Source organism: Acanthisitta chloris, unplaced genomic scaffold, assembly GCF_000695815.1.
Source record: "Acanthisitta chloris isolate BGI_N310 unplaced genomic scaffold, ASM69581v1 scaffold26761, whole genome shotgun sequence".
In the NCBI taxonomy this organism is placed as follows: domain Eukaryota; kingdom Metazoa; phylum Chordata; class Aves; order Passeriformes; family Acanthisittidae; genus Acanthisitta; species Acanthisitta chloris.
The window spans coordinates 2,822-23,547 of record NW_008658047.1 but is presented as its reverse complement, the minus strand read 5'-3'; the positions used below and the strand labels follow the sequence as shown (position 1 = coordinate 23,547).

The following is a 20,726-nucleotide window of genomic DNA, read 5'->3' as shown; positions in this document are numbered from 1 at the left end:
TTTCAAGCTGAGACTAGATATGGCACTGAATGCCATAGTCTAGTAACCATGGTAGGGTTGGACTTGCTGATCTTGGAGGTCTTTTCCAGCCTGGTTAGTTCTATGATTCTATGAAAGACTCGGAGTAACCTCAGTGCTTCTTTTGGCCTAGATTTTTGACTTTTTGTAATAATTTACTCTTTATTTTTTAACTATTCCCTATAGTCATAGATGAATTTTGCTGCTCATGTCTGTTTTGCTGGATGCCTCCTTCTTTCAGCATGATTGCTTTGCTTTGTGTTTCTTAGGAACCCTTTCTGATATTTAGAGAAATGAGAGAAATATCCACAAGAAAACGTGTGAGGCTCTTGTTTGACATATGTTTAATCTGACACTGTTGCCAGAAAATATTTGGCCCCTTTCTGCTTCCATTCCACATGTTTCTGCATTTGTGGAGCACTCTATTGTGTTGAGACAGATTGTGCTGTTGCAGCCTTGTCATGGTGATTGTGGGGCAGCTAACTAGGGAATAGGAGCTGCTAGCAGGGAATAGGATTTGGGTGGATAAGAGTTGATTGGATAACTATTCTGCCTAAAGAGTTTCCTTGAATTAAGTTTGCTGTGCGGTGCTGGTTGTGGTGCAGCTCTGTGAACTGCTCAGAGGACAAAGCAGTGAAGGAGCATATCACAAGAACTTCTGGCTTGGGCATCAGATGAGCTTAAAAAAAAGCTGAACTACCACTTGATACTAATAGCACCAAAAGATGTTCTGGAAAGCCACCTTACAAAGTTTAATGGTGATAAAAATGTAGAGAGAGTGTCTCTGTTAAACATGCTATTTTTATTCAGTCAGTGTGGTACCTTTGCATGGAAGAATGCACAGTAGAATTCAGAAGAGCAGAAGGAAATATAATTGTCTACTACTACTGGTTTATGTATTTTAATTTTTTTTTTTATTATTCACAATTTTTTTGCCTTTGTTCCATCATTTCACTTGCAAAATATGTCAGAATTATGCACAATGTGTAGTTTGTCTTTCTAAGAAAAAGCTGCCTCTTGCTATCCTCTGCTGCTGCAAAAAACTAGCTAAAAATAGGCAGCTTCCTGAAACAGCAGCCAGTCCAGGACAGTTCCTCTGAGAAGGGCTGAATACTCAGTTGTTTGGGTTGGAAAAGACATCTAAGATCATCCAGTCCAACCCAGCGCTGCTGTTCACCACTAACCATATCCCCAGGCCATATCCACACACCTTTTGAATACTTCCATCTCAATCGATTTTTAAAATTTCCACCTGAGAGATGGTAGCTAGTTGGAGAGCAACACTGGTTTTAGTTATGATGACCAGCAGCGGTATAGAATGTTAGCTAATATGTGTGTCTGGCATGTATTAACTTTCTGTGGAGTTCTTATGACAATTTCCTGTCAGGCCAATACCTGACAAGTGTAAATATTTAATGGAACCTTCTGTGCAATGTGTTCATTCTGGCTATTGGTTTTAAAATTTCATGTTGTATTAAATTTGGTGCACATCTATTGCTTATACTCAAATTAATTTCACAGTGTTCAATGTGGAGAAAAATAGTACAGTACTTCTGCTGAGATGTATCAGTCCTGTGGATACACAGGCTCTTGGCTGCTCTTAAAATTGAAATGTTCACATTTAGCTTGTGTGCAATTGGTAGGTTTGAGAAGATAGCAGTCCACTTTGCAGTGCACAGCAAACCAGCTTACCCAATCTTCTGCCCTTATCTTTCCCCTTCTCATCCTTTAGATCAAAAGGCCCTTTCAGCAAAGTTCGCGCTGGTCCTGGTAGGGGTCGGAAGCGTAAGATCGTCCTGTCCAGCCAGTCAGCAGCATCAGAAGGAGGATACCTGGAGCAGACAGATATCTTGGACTTCTGCAGAGATGGCAGCACCACCTTGAAGTTTAATAAGAAAACCAAAGGGCTTATAGATGGCCTTACTAAATTCTTCACTCCCTCTCCTGATGGGCGAAAAGCTCGAGGGGAAGTAGTAGACTATTCTCAGCAGTACAGGATCAGGAAAAAGGGTACCAGGAAATCTAGCACTTCAGAATGGCCCACAGGTAAAGATTTTTCACCCTGGCAATGTAAGTATTCTGTACACCAAGCAAATATTCAAAGGCTAGGACGTTGAAGTGACTAGAATTGTTATAGGCTTTAAACTTTGAGCTGAAAGTTACCTGATGCAGTTATCTTTGGTGCACTGAGGTAGAATACCAGTTGGAAAAAGGAAGTGGTCCTAGAGACCTTTACCTCTTTACATATGATGGCAAAGTGTGATGAGGGATTAAATGATTATGGTGAGGTAAAATGCTCTTTGGTAAGGAGGTGAAGACAATTTTATCTCTCATTTTCAGACAATCAAGATGGCTGGGATGGAAAGCAAGAAAGTGAAGAGCGTTTTTTTGGGACCCAGGATGTCTTAACTGAAAAAGACATGGAGTTGTTTAGAGATATTCAGGAACAAGCACTGCAGGTAAAGTTAAATTTTCAGTGTCTGACAGTAAGTATGGAACCTGTAAAAGAAATTTGAACAAAACAGTGTGAAGGGTAGTGTGTGACAATGCTTACTAATTTCTTTTTGAGAGTCACATGGTTGCTTGAAGTGTGACTGGTACTGGGTTTTAGTGTCAGAAAGCAACACCTGCACCTTCCTAACTCCCTGTGAGTTTGAGTAGGATGGACTGTGTAGATAAGAATGTTTTAATGTATTAGAAGTCTTTTACTTGGAAATTCACAAAGGCTTGGGTTTTTTTCCCCTTGCATAGAAAGTAGGGGTGACTGGGCCTCCTGATCCACAAGTCCGCTGCCCTTCTGTCATCGAATTTGGCAAGTTTGAAATCCAGACCTGGTACTCCTCCCCGTATCCACAGGAGTACTCGAGGTATGACTCTTCAGTGTTTATGGGAAAGCTGTACTCCAGCAGGCATAGAAATCTTACATGTTTTGGCATCTGAAAGATTGTTCTGCTGTACTGTGTGTATAGTTGTTTTGAGGTTCTCTTGCTTAAGAACTTCGCAAACTGTCTGAAGTGCAAACTCTCCACACTTTATTCAGAGAGAGGAAGAAGTTCGAAGGGCTATAGCTAGAGGAAGAAAATTAGCTGGAGAAGAGAAGACTGCGTGGAGACCTCAGGGCAACTTTTCAATATCTGAAGGGCCTACAAGGAGCTGGAGAGGGACTCTTTGTTAGGAGCTGCAGTGATAGGACAAGGGATAAGGAGTTCAAGCTGAAGGAGGGGAAGTTTAGATGAGATATTAGAAAAAAGTGTTTTCCTGTGCGGGTGCTGAGACACTGGCACAGGTTGCTCAGGGATGTGGTGGCTGCCCCAACCCTGGCAGTGTTCAGAACCAGTTTGAATGAGGCCTTGCGCAGCCTGGTCTAGTGAGGATGTGTCCCTGCCGATGGCAGGGGGTTGGGACTAGATGATTGATAAGGTCCATTCCAGCCCTTAAATTTATGATTCTGTGGTGATTCTATGATTAAGTGAAACTCCTTATTCTGCCATGTAATAAGAACATGGAGTCTGTCATGAGCAATTATTCTGCCTGTAGTAAAGACATCGAAGGTAACTGAAAATAGCGCTCCTGCCCAAGCCAGAATATGTAAATGGAGTTAAATCACAACAATACTGGGGCACTTGCACTCCAGTTGTTCATGCCAGCGTAACATGTAAAACAATATGAAAGCAAACAGAGAGGTGGTAACGTGACCCGTTGATCAAGGGTATGTGCATAGAGTTGTGTGCGAGGAGGGAAGCAAGGGAATAGGAACTGTTTATCTCACCCATCCTAGTATCACTAGTGTAAAACCTGGTGGGGGGAGGAGAGGGTGTCACTGTTTTTTGCTAGGATTTTAATCAGTGCATCTATTTCTTCTGGCATAACTTAATAATGTAAATGTAATTATGCAGGACATTAAGAACATTTTTAAATATGCATTTGTTACAGAATTAGTAAGTGTCATGACTTTAACTATGGTAAGGTGGTTTTGCCCTCATTAGCACATACACAAGGTCAGTATATATTGGGTTTGTTTTCATCAAGATCTCTGTCTGCAGGAGTGGGGAATTATATACAAAAGTCTGTATTTTCGGTCTTTGATCTTTCTTTATCTTTGCTTACAGGCTTCCCAAGTTGTACCTTTGTGAATTCTGTCTAAAGTACATGAAAAGCAGAACTATTCTCCAACAGCATATGAAAAAATGTGGCTGGTTTCATCCCCCGGCCAATGAAATCTACAGAAAAAACAATATTTCAGTCTTTGAGGTAAGTCAGAAAATTTAAGCCACTCAATTTTATCTATAAAATAGGGTCTTTAGCACATAATTGTGTGGTTAAGTTTTTCATAGCTCTAAAGATCTTCATTCTTGAAATGCTCAGTTGCCAAGAGTGAAGAACTGTGAGCAAGCAGGCAGTGGGAATTGACCCTGTGCATAGATCATATCTATAAAACATAGGAGAAGATTTGCTTTGTAAAAACGGGGGGGTTTTAAATTCTAGGAAGATTAATTTTATGTTGTCTCTTAAGCTAATGAATGTAACAGTGGCTTGGTCACAGCCTTTCTTCTGTGGAAGTTTTAAGTTCTGTGAGCCACTACCTCTGAGAGAGAAGTCTTTCTGTCACGTTAGACATGTCAAATGTACAGGGATACTCAGGTGACACATGGAATGACAAAACTTTTCCTCATGTCTGTAAGGTTGATGGCAATGTCAGCACTATCTACTGCCAGAATTTGTGCTTGTTAGCCAAACTCTTCTTGGATCACAAGACTCTCTATTACGATGTGGAGCCATTTCTTTTCTACGTGCTGACACAGAATGATATTAAGGGCTGTCATCTTGTTGGCTACTTTTCCAAGGTAAGTACTGGAGTACAAACTGTGTTTGCTATGGGGAGAAATGCTGCTTCAGGGTCTTTAAATTGTTGTAATTTGCATTATATGTAATAAATTATGTAATACAGGTATAGATGACTGTTGCAACCAGATTTTGTTTGTTTCATTCAGCGACTACCAGTCAGTAAAATCAAGTTTCCTCATATTGTTGAATAGCATAGATTTGCTAAGGAGCTTGTACTGCAGCTAGTGGTTAAAAAACAACTCTTCAAACAGCTTCCTACTCTTAGTGGAGATGGTAGTCGTGTTTGTGAGTTCCCAAATAGTTCCAGTCCACCTTTCTTTCTCTAAATACTTTGTTTTCGAAACAAGCGCACCTCATTTAAAGCCCTTTAGTTTTCTGAGGGAACAGGCCCAAGATTTCAGATAGGCTTTTTCTTAAGATTTTTCCCTGTAATTGTTTTACCTTTGTTTAGAGCTTTTCTTTTCAATGTTCAGAACAGCAGATTTGAGATTGGGTTTCTGGTATGTTGTGGTTATAACATGTCCTGGAATACTTCAGTCTTCTGCAGTGAATTTTGCAGTTTTGGATTTATCTGCTCTGCAGCCCATGTTCTTTACTGTGTTGTATCTAAGCAGAAGGTTATGTAGAGGTTTCATTCTTTTTGCTTTTCTGAACTGAAATGGTGGTAATTTAGAGTTTTAATATTGTCTCTTTAAAGTTTTCCCTTGGCTCATGCAAATTGTTGTTCCTAAGAAACTTTGACTGTGGCTTCCTATCTCACTTTTTGCTATAGAAGTACTTAAGGACTTTTACAGAACAATTTCTACTGTTTCTCACTGGTCTTCTGGGGTTTTAATATGCTGCTTTTTTTACCCAACAGGAAAAACACTGCCAACAGAAGTACAATGTCTCCTGTATAATGATTCTTCCACAATACCAGCGTAAGGGCTATGGCAGGTTCCTAATCGACTTCAGTAAGGAACTTTTCTTTGCCTTTTTTAGTCTTTGTGTTTTCACATTTTAAAGAAGGACTTAACAGTAGCAGCAGATACTTTTCAAATTAAAACACCTCTCAGGACAAAGGATTCTGAACTTCACAGTTTATTCTTACTGTTGGAAGGCTTCAATTCTAAGGACAAATTGATCGTTTTTGCCTTAATTCTCATGTTTCCTGTGTAAGCAACTTGGGGTGGAAATTAACAGGCATGTGTCAGTATAGTGATTTTAGCAGCAGCTTATCTTGTGCATGTGGTTCCTTATACAGAAAGCGAGCTTTGACTGCATGGTCTGTGGAAATCTTTGGCAGCTTGGGTAAGGGAATGAGTGTCTTAAGCAAAAGGTAGTCTTCCTTCTGTTTTAATTTAGCTTTGAGAGCAAACAAAATCAGACATGCTTAGGCTCTGAATACTCAATTCTCAGTTTCCTACATGTTCATGGGAAAACTTGCCACTCTAACTACATGTTGTTTATTATGCTGAGGGCAATCTAATACAGCCCTACCTGTGGACATGCTAATTTTGGTGTCCATGTCCAGAAGAAAACTCTATTGGTAAAATTATATTAGAATGTGCTGGTAAATATCTGTGTAGGTAAGCTGTTGTTCTCCTGAAAATACTAGTGAAGCAAAGGAACTAAAGGATGTATCCTGAGAAATCCACAAGTGTGGGCTATATTAGAGCAGCAGTGAGAGTTTGTCATTTGGTTCCCTCCACCCTCCCTTTGTCACACTGGGGAGAATATAACCTCTCAGTCCTTATTGAATCTCTGCAGTGTATCACAGTCTTAAACTGACTAAATTTCTGCAGATAGAGTTTGGTACTTTCCAGTATGGCCCTGAAGTTTGACAGAAGAGAATTTTAAAGAAAACTATTTGTCATATTAGTTTTAAATGGCTAAAATATGTTTTTTCTCTGTCGTTTTCAAAGTTGCTGTTGCAGTTGGTAGGAAGGCAGCAGACTTGCTGCTTCAGGCTTGGTGTAGTTTCTAGGTAGGCACCTGCTGCCATCTCGTGGCATTGCGTGCAGCCAGTGGCTGATGGCAGTGGAGTTCAGAAATCTTATGCTCAGTCATTGAATAGCAGGAGTCTAAACAAACAAACAAAAAAATTTGCCAGAAAAGTCAGAGTATGCTTTAGAATTATCATCTAGATCTCGTAGGCAGCATTCGGCTGCTTCCTGGGAAAATGTCTTTGTTGGGGTGGGAACAGAAGCTATTTTTTTGATGCTTTTCCCCTTCTGTGTCTTTAGGCTATTTGCTTTCAAAGCGTGAGGGTCAAGCAGGATCACCAGAGAAGCCCCTGTCAGACCTGGGGCGCCTCTCATACATGGCTTACTGGAAAAGTGTAATATTGGAGTGCCTTTATCATCAACGTGACAAGCAATTAAGCATCAAGAAATTGAGTAAACTGACTGGAATCTGCCCTCAAGATATCACTTCCACTCTGCATCACCTACGAATGCTTGACTTCCGTAGTGATCAGTGAGTACAGGAGTACATACCTTCAGATGTATTTCAGTGAAATTTACTGGTGTTTGGAGACGTGTCACGTCTGATAAGCTGATTTTATTAAAGACTTGTGTGCAAATACTGGCCGTAGAGATTGACACTTATGTCCAATTCAAGAGTTGTTTGGTGCCAAAGCTGGATTAGATGTCCAGCTGTGTAGCACTGCAGATTTGGAACTTCGAGTAACTTGCACCTGTGACAGAAAGCAAGCTGGTCTGTTGGGGTCCCTCTGCAAAATCAGTCTAATACACTCATAAAACAGAGCAAAGAACAGCAAATTCCCTTCTCTAGAGGCAGGTCTGCTCCTTATTTTCAGTCTCTGAGCAGACAGTTGTTTCCCTCCTTTTCTCTGTGTCAAAAATGCCTTGAACTGTGTGGATTAACATGGAATGCTTGAAGAGTGGAGTGAGTCACTGGGAGAAATGAGGTGTGTGGGTATAGAATAGAGGTAGTACAAGCCAGGTGAAGTACTGGGAATTATTCTTGTTTCAGATCATAGCAGTTTGGTGTTTGGGGTCATATTCTACTGTGTTTTGTGTTACACTTGAAACTCATTGGGAAACTTGAGAAAAGTTTTGTGTCCTCATTTCACAGCAGTGATATTGCTCCTGGCTCCTTAAATAAGATTCACTGTTGTGGTGGGGACTGTAACTTTTTTGAGCAGACCTTTTATTCAGTATCTTTCACCTTATATTGCCCATTCCCCAATGGCATACCCCTTGTCCATTTAACACGCAATAAAAGTGATACTCTGCAGCTGAATGTTACCCTTGGAAGGATAATGGCTTCACCATGAACAAGGAGCATATAAAACATTTTCTCAGTTTTATAAGATGCTTTCTCTGGCAGTCTGATGGTACTGCAAATTGTACAGTTTTAAGGAGCTTTCCATCCCCTCTAAAATTACATGTGGCAGCACAGATTGAGAGCACACAGATTTTCCTGTAATACATCTGTTTCACATGACAACGCGTGCAGGACATTGCTTGTTACTGATCAGAGTATTCTTACTGTGAAGGTTTGTGATAATTCGTCGTGAGAAGCTTATCCAGGAACACATGGCAAAGCTCAGAACTAACGTCCGACCGATAGATGTAGATGCAGAATGTCTGCGTTGGACACCTGTTATAGTTTCCAATTCAGTTGTCTCTGAAGATGAAGAAGAGGAAACAGAGGATGGGGAAAATGAAGAGCAACAACAGCAGAAAGAAAAGGATCCAGAGCCCAGTGTAAGTGTGAATCTGGTACTTCTGCGTGGCGTGTGGTTTACACTTGACGCTTTTGCAGGCAGTGCTAGAAAGATTTGGAAAGCAAAGCTTGGGCATTTGGCTTCATTGTAAAAAGCAATGCAGTCATGATTAGTCTATGCGTATTTATGGTTTCAGATGAGAAAATAAAAACAGAGAAACCACATAGTCAGGACAGTCCTTGAAGGGGTTGCACTTGCATCAGATGGCGAGCACTGATGTGAAGACTAAGAAGCAAATTATCTGCTGTTACTGTATTTACATAAACTAATTGTGCATTTTAATGGGAAATCGGCTTCACTTTTGTCTCACTTTTTTCTTGAAAACTGCATGAATCCTGTGTTGGTGACAAGGTGATGTTAGAGTTCTGGCATGCCTCTGGATGGCTGCTGGTGACTGAAGTCACTCACTCAGGTGCGTTATCACCTGTGAGAAAAGGAGTAGCAGGTAGCACTACTTGAATCTCATAAGGTCAATTCTTTAACCTCAGATTGTTAAAAGTCATTCTTGTTAAACTTTTCTGACTTCTTGCTCTAAAGCCTATGTGAAATCAAACTCAGAATAGACATGAAATAGGAAGTGTGAAATCTATCTGCTTCTATTTCAATCAGATGGTAAAATCTGTGTCATGGGAGAAGAAAGAGCAGGAGCCTTACTCACATACAGAGGGTGAAAAAAAGCCAGACATTGTTGCTCCAGCCAATTCTGCACGACCAAACAAGCACATTTTCCCCCTGGATAGTCTTCCTGCAAACAGTCAGCCATCACGAAGAGGTCGGTGGAACCGCAAGAGCAAAAAACTTCGTGAGCCCTTTTGTGAGAAGGAGCCTGTATTGTCCATTGAGGACCAAGCAGCAGTTCCCAGTGGGCGATGCAGTGAATGTGAGGAGAAATCAGCAGCCTCACGGGGCAGATGCAGTGACTGTGAGGAGAAGTCAGCGCCTTTGCAAGGAAGATGTGGGGAATGTGAGGAGAAGTCTCCAGCCTCTAGAGGACGGTGTACTGAAGATGAGGAAAAATCTGCAGTTTCCCAGGGACAGTATGGCAAAGGTGAAAAATCTGCAATTCCCCGTCGGCGGCACAGCGAGGGTATGGAAAGGTGGAGGGGGCAGTTGAAAAAGAACACGGAGCCCCTGAAGTGCAGATTCTCTGAGGACTGCGACAGATTACCACGCCGCTACAGTGACAGTGACAGGGCAGTTCTGAGGTGTTTTAGTGAGAGTAGTGAAGAGGAAGATGATGAGCCTGTGAGTCCTCGATCGAGCTCTCCACCTGTTCTCACCAAGCCAACATTAAAACGAAAGGTGTGTACCTTATTTCTTACAGTTCCGTAATTGCATAGACTATTAAGGGGTTGGAATGGACCTTAGAGATCACCCAGTCCCAACCCCCTGCCTTGGGCAGGGACACCTCCCACCAGGGCAGGTTGCTGAAGGCTTTATCTAACCTGGTTTTGAACACTGCCAGGGCTGGGGCAGCCACAGCCTCCCTGGGCAACCTATTAGCCCCACAGTAAACACGTTCTTCCTAATATCTGATCTAAATTTACCTCATTGTTGTTATTCCCCTTCTTCATTTCCCCTTCTCGTTGTATCTCGCTGTATCATGCAGTTGGTTTTGTCAGTATGTTGGGGCTTTCTGAAGGATGGTGCTGTTCATGAGGTCTGTGTCAAGTGTACAGGTAGCACATGCTCAGTGTTCTAGACCTCTCTCTGGAGGGTTCTTCCTGCTGCCTCTTTCTAGTGGTGTTTTTTGTTGAATCAGAGGTAGGAGTTTGGTTTTTTTCTAATTCTATCTTCTGTCTTGTGCTTTCGATTTTATTTTTTTTCTACCTTGGTTATTAAAGCTTTACTCAGTCATGCAAAATAGAAACAGATATGATCCTACTTATGAAAGAATATTGCAAAACACAAATGTTCTCGAAACAACTGAAATCACAGCATAAAATCTTTGAAATGATTTACAGTGGAGGTGTGACTTATATCATGACTGAGCAAATCCTGTCTTCATGGGATGCTGCACTAGAAAGTTCTGTATCATCTTTGCAGCTTGTTCTAAGCTATTCACATCTATGTTGTAGTGTCTCTAAACTTTCAGCTGTTATGGATAGGCTGTTAGCTTCAGCTGTGTAAGTTCTAACTGGTGGCGGGTGCTGGTCAGTATGTCTATTCTGGATTCCAGAAGAGAGCTGTCTAGTCCTGCTAGGGCTGTTGAACTCTGCTGTTCATGTTTTGTGTTTATCAGTGTTTTATTTCTACTGGACATGATAAAATTCATTCTCTTTTCCACTTCCAGAAACCAATTCTTCCTCGGAAGAGGCGAGTCCGCAAGCGTAAGCACCACAACAGCAGTGTTGTCACCGAGACAATCTCCGAGACCACAGAAGTGCTGGATGAACCATTTGAGGACTCAGACTCTGAACGACCAATGCCCCGATTAGAGCCTACATTTGAAATTGAGGAGGAGGAAGAGGAGGAGGAGGATGAAGAGGAGGAAAGTGAACTTTCATCCAGTGGATACTTTCGGCACTTAGCCCCACCAGACACACTCAGGCATAGACCCCCTTCTAAGAGGAAGTCCAAAGATGAGGAGGAGTCTGATGACAATAATGGTATGTTTGGTGGTACACTGGTGAAAGTTTGATAGAGATTGTGTCAGATGATACTAGCACACAACCAGACAAGCTGCTTACCTTGTCTTGTAACTTCTAGCCAAAGGCATAAATTTCCAGTCAAACTAGCCTCAAACATTCCCAAGCTTTATGAAAATGTGGTACATACATTTAACTATCTTATTAGTAATGACCTGATCACAGGGTATCCTTCTGATCCAGCTTTCCTAATGGAATTTGTATCTGTGATTGTGGAAAAACCTATGCAGCACGATTGCTCACAGAAAGGAATTGGCGAGCCCTCAGTTTTCCGTAACAAAGAGAAGTATTAAATTGTCTCTTCTGAGATCCTCATCACATTGCATGTTCAGCCTCTCAGCTCTCATATCTCCTCAAAGTTTTCTGAACCTTCCCCTCATGAAATAAAGTTCTTTGGTTCTGACTGGTTGCTTAGAGTACACTGACAGTTCAGAAGAAGCATCTCTCATTCAGATGCTCCATTGGCACCTTCACTGTGGCTGTTAGATGTTCTGTTCTCTCACAGGCTATATAGTGCAGAGCAATCAGCTGAACAGAAATGAACAACTGTGTGAGAAACAGTAAGGTGCATTATCCCATGGTAAAAAATTGTCACCAGAACGAACTTATTAATTTACAGCTTTCTGCTAGCCTGTGGTTACTAGAGAAGTTTTCTTTAAAAGTACTTATAAAGGCATCAATGTGATTATAGCCATGTTTTCTATCCATTTAGCATCTGTTACCCTTAAATCCTTACTGCAGCATATACCTATGTCAGTTTGTTGCAGACACATGCTGATACAGCATTAAGTTTTCTCAGTGGGAATATGCACACAGTCAGTTTGTGCCATTGTTTTTGTTTTAATTCTGCTGTGGTCAGATTGCTCATTAAATACATTTTTATGGTTCTCCGGCACCATTGATGAAACTGTAGAGTTGTGGAAGACTTTTAGATGAGTTATTTCAGTCTTTTTCATTGGTGTTCCTCTGTGTGTTTCCTGGTGGAGATGCAGAGCCCGTCAGAGATTCCACTCACATATATTGCTTAACCACCATTTGCAGACTACACGTAGTCCACTGAGTGCCCAAGGATCAAAATGGTATTTTGAAAGCCACTGTTTTAAGTCACACCCGTTATACTGCAGTGATAAATTTCTTGCTCACCTACTTTATCAATACTTGTCAATTAGTGCTTCCTGTTTCCTTCTCTCACTTCTGTTGCTTTTTTTCCCTGAACTTCTACAGATTTGTCAGAACCTCTGAAGTCATAAAGTAATAAGCACGCTGGGATAGGGTGTTGTTGCCCCTGACATCGAGCAGTATCTGTTGGCTGCTTTTGCCTTTAGTGCAGGCGCCTTTGCATATTAAAACTGTAGTGGCCTTAGAGAACATACGGGGTACTTGCAATTACTTCAGCAGGCTCATCATAAACAACTGGCTTTGTTTTGATAAAAATTTCAGCTGAGTGAGGGGAGCAGCACTGCCTCAGGACAATTAAAAATAGAGTATTGCAGTCATTAGCACACGGTTCAGATTTAGACTATTTCGATCATCACTCTAAGGCAGGAATGTTTATAGGAAGCTTAGGGGTTTTCTGAGGTTTTCGCATTCACAACCTGCTTGCTAATTACTTTTGGTTTTCTTTTCTTTCTTTAACTTTGTGAGTAAGGGTCACATTTTCCCCCTGAGAGCTTAATCTCTAGCTGAGGCAATGCACCGAAGGTGTTTAATGATTTTCCTGCAATGCAACATTGCAGTCTCTTCAATGGATGTCTGATGAGAGTTTGAATTAGTTCTGGTTGCTGCCAGGGCTGCAGTGAGAATGGATAGTGTGGGGTGGTGATTTGAGGCCAGTATGTAGTACGAGTTAGGCATTCTGGAAGACAGAATGTGTTCTGTGGTGTAAAAACCAAAGCTTTTGTCTCGATCTTCTTCCAGTTCTGTGCAACTTCAGTAGTGTTGAGTGGGGGGAAATGAACCTCAGTAATAGGCTGAACTGTATTAATTTGCTTTTCCTAATTCCTTCTGTAAGTTTTACTGTGAATGTGGCAAATCTAATCCTCTGTAGTAGATATGAAATGTGAAAGACAAGGAAGAGGAATAGAGAATTTATTATTCTTTTTAGGAGGTGGATATTACTTTAAGGGTCTAAATGTTAATGCTTTAATGAACACTATAAAAGTAGTGTCTCCTTCCTGCTCAGCACTATGCTGGCTGTGACAGGTCCATTCCTTCCTTTAATTGCATTCCAAATACTTAGTTTTTGGATGACTTAAAGAACTGTTGGATTTTGAATTCACTATTCCTTTTAAATTCATTTTTTAATACCCAGAATTTTTGAAGAATGCTTCTCATTGGAGGTACTCAGAGCAAAGGGCAGGAGTAACTCAGCTTTACACAGTTTTGTAAAATGTCATGGACTGTTCTAACCAACAGATTCGAACCAGACTCTGGGAATGCCTTCGACTATTCAGCAAGTTCTCAGTAAACAACCACATCCTCTTCTGGCTGTATGAGCCCTGAAACTATTTGAGTGTTCAAAAGTAACCGAAATGCAAAACTTGCTTCATAAAATCAAAGAGGAGAGAGAAATTCAGCTTGAAAAAGTTAAGAATTAATGAACTTCAGGCATCTGTGTGTTTCTATTAGCATTAAAAAGCATAAGGCCATAAAAAAAAGGCAAAAAATATTTCCTTTCTTAAGCAGATGCACAAAATACAGATCCAAATGGAAACATGCTTTCATTTCAACTTTGTGTTCCCCTACACTGCGACATTTGCATCTGTGCACATATTTTATAAGTCGAATTTGCCTTTCAGGACTTTACTGTGTAGCCTAGGGCTTAATTTGAATGGTGTGTGAAAGGCTCAGAGCTTTGAACATGCAAACTCTTGCAAGGATTGGTATTCTTTGCAAATGTGATGTGCAGCATGCTTGCTAATGAGCAGACCTTGATCCTTCTTGTTGCCCTTCACAATAAATTTCTGAGCTGATGTTCATGAACATGATGGGGATGCTTTGGAAGGCTTCCATGAGTGCTCGGGTCAAACAAAACCATTTGAACAGTCTTTCCATTTGTGTTTTCAGGTAACCCACCTTTGAAACCATTATCTGTGCTGAGGAAATGCGAAGCCAAGGATTCTCCACTTGAGCCAGATACTTCCACACCCATGAAAAAGAAGAAGGGATGGCCCAAAGGGAAAAGCCGAAAACCAGTGCACTGGAAGAAAAGACCTGGTCGAAAACCAGGTTTTAAACTGAACCGGGAAGAGGTGCCACCATCAGTTCAGGATGAAGGAGTCGATGAAGTGCTAGCTAATTCAAAACCAGGGCGTAAGCCTAAGATTTCAGATAAAGAAGAATGTGTTGAGCAGAAAGAAGACCTGCCTCTTGTCGAGGAGCGGAAAGAGGAGGATGTAAATATGGAAGCAGAAGAGGTAGGAGAGGGAGAAGAGGAAGATACAGCCAGCAGCGAAGTAAGAGCAGTTTCTCCTGTGGATAGCAACAGCAGTCCAGTGCCAGAAGTAAAAGAGCCTGAGATAGAAGAGGAAGCAGATGAGAAGCCACAGATTTTAGAAGAGCAAAGGCAATCAGAAGAAGAGCAGCAAGAATTAGAAGAACATGAGCATGACCATGAGGAAGAAGAGGAAGTTGCAGTAGTGACAAATCAAAATGAAGATCATGATGCTGATGATGAAGATGATGGTCATTTGGAGTCTGTGAAGAAAAAAGAATTGGAGGAACAGCCTGTTAGAGAAGGGGTAAAGGAGGAGCCTCAGGGGCAAGAATGTTTTTTAGAAACAACTGCACCAAGCAGTAGAGAAGATGCAAAAGGAAAAGATGAAGCAGAGGCAGATTCTGAGGAAGAGCAGGCTTCCAATGAGACATCAGTGGGCTCAGAGAACGTCCCTGGCTCTGAAGATGATCATGAAGAAGAACAAAGTAATAAAGAAGGGTTAATTGAATTAAAGGAAGAGGAAGAGATTCCTCATAGTGAACTAGATCTTGAAACTGTTCAAGCAGTCCAGTCCTTGACACAGGAGGAAAGCAATGAGCATGATGTAGCTTACCAGGACTGTGAAGAAACTCTTGCAGCTTGTCAGACTTTGCAGAGTTATACCCAAACTGAGGAGGATCCTCAGATATCAATGGTTGAAGATTGCCAGGCCTCAGAACACAACAGTCCAATATCCTCTGTTCAGTCCCACCCCAGCCAGTCTGTGCGTTCTGTCAGCAGCCCAAATGTGCCTGCTCTAGAGAGCAGTTACACCCAGATAAGTCCTGAACAAGGATCCCTGTCCGCACCCTCTATGCAGAACATGGAGACCAGCCCCATGATGGATGTGCCTTCAGTATCGGACCACTCTCAGCAGGTGGTGGATAGTGGCTTCAGTGACCTTGGCAGCATTGAGAGCACTACAGAGAATTATGAAAACCCCAGCAGCTATGACTCCACTATGGGAGGCAGCATTTGTGGAAATAACTCTTCCCAGAGCAGCTGTTCATATGGAGGACTGTCTTCTTCGAGCAGCCTCACTCAGAACAGTTGTGTTGTCACTCAGCAAATGGCAAATATTGGCAGCAGTTGCAGCATGATGCAGCAAAACACTGTCCAGCCTGCAGCAAACTGTAATATCAAGTCACCTCAGAGCTGTGTAGTAGAAAGGCCTCCAAGTAACCAGCAACCAACAACACAGCCACAACAGCAGCAGCCTCAGTCACAGCAGCCACAGCCCCCACCTCCACCCCAGCAGCAACCTCCGTTGTCTCAGTGTAGCATGAACAACAGCTTCACCCCAGCACCTATGATCATGGAAATACCTGAATCAGGCAGCACTGGTAACATAAGTATCTATGAGAGGATTCCAGGGGATTTTGGTGCTGGGAGCTATTCACAACCATCAGCCACATTCAGTTTAGCCAAGTTGCAGCAGCTGACAAACACCATTATGGACCCTCATGCCATGCCTTATAGCCATTCTCCTGCTGTGACTTCCTATGCAACCAGCGTTTCTCTATCCAACACGGGACTGGCTCAGCTAGCTCCCTCTCACCCCTTGGCAGGCACCCCACAAGCACAAGCCACCATGACACCCCCACCAAACCTGGCATCCACCACCATGAACCTCACGTCGCCTCTGCTTCAGTGTAACATGTCTGCTACCAACATTGGTATTCCCCACACCCAGAGGCTGCAGGGGCAGATGCCAGTCAAGGGGCACATTTCCATCCGCTCCAAATCCGCCCCCCTGCCCTCGGCAACCGCACACCAGCAGCAGCTCTACGGCCGCAGCCCTCCCGCCGTGGCCATGCAGCCTGGGCCTCGTACCTTAGCTGTCCAGCGGGGCATGAACATGGGAGTCAACCTGATGCCAACCACCCCGTACAACGTGAACTCCGTGAACATGAACACCCTGAACGCCATGAACAGCTACAGAATGACACAGCCCATGATGAACAGCAGTTACCATAGTAACCCTGCCTACATGAACCAGACAGCACAGTATCCTATGCAGATGCAGATGGGAATGATGGGGAGCCAGGCCTATACCCAGCAGCCTATGCAGCCAAATCCTCATGGAAACATGATGTACACTGGCCCCTCCCATCACAGCTACATGAACGCTGCTGGGGTGCCCAAGCAGTCTCTCAATGGACCATACATGAGAAGATGAGCAAGATGAACTTGCATCCTAAAAACTGAAATATATATAAATAAAGGAACCTTTTATACTGACGAACCAGAGAAAATGGACCTTTTTCCAGTTAAAATATTGCTGTAGATTTAGAGGGATTTTCTTTGGTTTATTTTATTTTTTAGGAAGCCTGGTCTTTTATTTTTTGTTGGTTTTTTTTTTTTTTGTTTGTTTGTTTGTTTCTTTTGGTTTTTTCCTTCACAATCCTCAAACATTTTACAGCTAAAAATCATTTACAGATGTTTTTTAGAGGGGAAAACATGCACAAAATCTTTTCATAATTTAAAAAGAGCCTTACTTTGCTGACAAAGTGGACAGACTATGTGTAACAGTGAAATCATCTTTCTAAATTTTTTTTTAAATTTGTCCTTCTCCCTTCCCTGTGCCCCTCTGTATGCAGTTTCTAGTGCTGCAGCCATGTAAAATGTTTGACATCTCAAAGAATAACAACCCTTCCCTCTAAACCCCACCTGGCATTTCCTACTTCTAGAAGGAGGCACTTATCGGGAGACTTGGAAGGGGACACAGAGGATAAATGAAGATCTTTATTTCTGCAAGTCAGGAAAAATTGTTAATCTTTCATTTTCCCTGACTCCCTCACCTTCAGTAAAATTTGGAGTTAGGTGTAAACAATAAACTATTCTCATTGGTGTTTTTGTAGATGAGTTAATTGAAATTGTATGTTTCATGCTGAAAATATAATGTAACTTTAAAATGATCCCATTCACCACCTCAACATGCACGTGAACACACATGTGCATGCATGCACACATGTTCTGGCACTGAACTGCTGGAAGCCTTGAGAGAGAGAACTGGTTTGTATTCCTTGTGCAGTCATGAGGAGGACAGGATGGGTAATGGTCTGCTAGGGCAAGAAAATGGTTGCAGGGTCTTCTGGTGAACTGCAAGTCAGGCACAGCTCTGAGATCCCAAACTGTTTTAGTATGTACTTGGAAATGCTGAGGGTCTTGGTTCTCAGCCCTTGAGTCAGGCTGAGCTCAGAAGAAGCTGTTCCGCGTTAATCTGGGCTTGGGTGATTCTGGAAGATACAGTGTGTGTGAAGTGACCCTGCCTGCAGGGATGAGAACCCTGTGGTGTCCTGGTCACTCTTCTGGTCCTGCTCTGGGGTAGAGGTTGCTGAATGTGCTGCTCTCTGGGGGAGTCAGTGATGTTTTCCCTGATTTCCTCACTGTGATTGAGGCCCATTTTACAGGGATAGCCACATATTTGATCTAGTGTGGGAGAAGAAGGGAATCGGCCTGTTTTACAGCAGTGAAACAGTCCTGGCACCACAGCAGGATGTATGCAGCAGGATTTTGCTGCTCATTGCTGCACAATCCAATTTACATTGTTTTTGCCTGACTGCTGGCATGTCACCCCATGCAAAAAGGGACACCCTTTAATGTAAAGTTGTTTTTTTAATGTATATGAAGTAGAAATACAGACACATTAATAAGACTAATTTCTTTCATTGTTAAACCAAAAGAGTCTAAAAGAAAGTTGGGATTTCTTCAGATGCACTAAAATGGACTTTCCTTCAGTAACTGCTAACCGTGAATGGCAGAATTCAAAGGACTTCCACTTTTTGTTTGTTTAGTTTTGAGCATGTACAAGGCTGTGTAGGACCCCATTTCTCTGTATATACTATTCCAGTCCCAGATAACCCATGTAGAAAGCGCACTGTGCTGCCCTCTCTGCGTAGATCTTCGGCTGTGTCACTGCTTCCTGGGGTGGGTGGGTCTGAGACAGGAGGAGAAGCTGTTGAAACGAGGGCCATGAATTCAGTTTGTTTGCCGTTATGTTTGGTTTGGTTTTGTATGGGTTTTTTTATCAATTGGGCAGCTCCCTTTTCCACAAGCCTTTGTGACTGTAGAACTATTGTAGAAAAATAAAAAAAGTTCTTTTCTATATATAAAAAGAAATTATCCAGCGCAGTAATATTGGTACCTACCATTTTTTCACTTCTGTTTGAAAAAAAAAAATGTATTTTTAGCAAGATAACTTGGGTAATCTTCTAAAAGAAATTAAAAAAAACTCTCACTGTTAGTGACTTTGATGCCTTTTAAAAATAAGAGCTTTTTCATTTCATTCCATCTTTAAAATTTTTTATCTTTGTTGTAGAATATTAAAAACTATTTTAAGAAAGATAAAATTCTCTTTAAAGAGATCTCTAGAGTGTGTGAATAGGAGCTCCAGATGCCTCTAAAAGCCGCATGTACAAATGAAGCTGAGTCTATTCCTGTCTGTTTATATTTGCTTTTCCTGTTTTGTAACCTCTTTGTACTTTGTTCATGGTGACTTGTAAGCTAAGGGGAAGGGGTGCCTAGATGCCTTTGTAATTCTCCATGTCATACGCTCCTGGCTGGATGGTCTCCCTTCCTCTCCTTGTATGTAATATCACTTTTTTTTCCCCTTTCTAGCAAGTACTTTCAAAAGAACTCTGTACATTTTAACATAAAAAATAAATTATGTTGAGCCATTTTGGATGTAAGTTGTGCATGTGGGTTTTTTTTCTACCATTCAAGTGGTGAATGCTGTCCCTGATCCTTGGTCCTGGTAGTAGGATTCCCTGTCAGCCTTTTCACCTGGGAGAGAGTTGATACTTGGAATTCACTCACGAAATCTCCATCTATAATAATTTTTATCTAGATTTTCTAATCAGAGAAAGATTAAGAAGAAAAATTTGAAGCTTCCCCAGGCATCACCTTGAAATTCCTTTCTGCCAGGGCTGCCCCAGGCCAAGTGGTATTTGTCAGCTTCAGTTTCTAAGGTTGCTTGAGCTTTGACTTGTGCCCTTCAAAACTGCCAACGTGTGTTCGACTTTTCCCCCAGCCCCTTCGGCTGCTCCCTGAGCTCTGTCATCAGCACTTTGGGCAGTAGAACGAGACATTTTAGCCAGCAAGTTTTGCCCTGCAGCCTCAAGGCACAGTTGGATTGTTGTGGTGCTGTTCCTTTCCTTTGCTGCGCAGCTCTCCACAAGCTCACGGCTCTAACAACGCTAGATGGAAGCACAGTTCCAGCCTGAGCGTGGTCGGTAGCAAAGTTTCCCTGTGATAAGCTTGTGGCAAGAACCACTGGCTCAGCCTCCTGTGGCCCAGGGGCTGCCCCAAGCCAGGCTGTGGGTAAAGACTCAGTGGCCACAAGAACCTTCCAAAGGCTTTTCTGCAGATGTGCTGTCACAAGGATGTCTTCCAGAAAGCAAACTCTTTACCAAAAGCATTATTTGATCAAATAGGCTGCACTGGTAACTGCTTGTTGTTAAAAAAACCCAAGTGAAACCCCAACGCCTGCGTGGGTTAACGAGGATAGCCAGGCTTAGAAGCTATGAACAAGATTGCCTCTTTTCTAGAACCTTGTCCTACAAACTGTCCAATCCTGCCATTAGAGAATGACTAAACAGGGGAAAGGTAAGGAGAGGTGGTTAGGTTTTTTGGGGGTGGTTTTTTTTAGGGTTTTTGGTTTGGTTTTTTTTGTGAGAGAGTTGCCAAGCCAAAACAGGTTTGAAATCTGTGTCTCGAAGCACAAGAACCTCTAGTAGCTTAGAGCATGGTGTGGACAGCAGTTGCTCTGTCCAGCACTGGCTGGTTGGTTTGCTCTAAACTAGCTGAGAAGGTGGACCACAATGTTTGCTACCAGCTCTCAATATGCCGGGAGGAGTTTGAATGCGACCTACAGCAACAAACTACTGGGAGACTAGAGTTGTGGTATTTGAAGGCTAACTGAAAGGAGGATGATCTTAAAGGGTTCTGGCAGTTCTAAAAGCTCATCAGTGAGATAATTAAGAAAAAGCTAAAAAGAACAGAAACA

General features: G+C 42.1%; 1 protein-coding gene across 1 annotated transcript; it reads left to right on the top strand.

The window, feature by feature from the left end:
• Positions 1-1,750: 1,750 nt before the first annotated feature.
• Positions 1,751-17,610, top strand: KAT6A (K(lysine) acetyltransferase 6A; the record flags this gene model as incomplete). Its single annotated transcript, XM_009084973.1, has 11 exons — positions 1,751-2,064; positions 2,359-2,477; positions 2,770-2,885; positions 4,128-4,269; positions 4,701-4,862; positions 5,723-5,816; positions 7,089-7,320; positions 8,366-8,576; positions 9,206-9,898; positions 10,890-11,205; positions 14,311-17,610. Coding segments are annotated over 11 exons (4,987 nt in total), but the record flags the coding sequence as incomplete, so codon positions are not given.
• Positions 17,611-20,726: the final 3,116 nt, after the last annotated feature.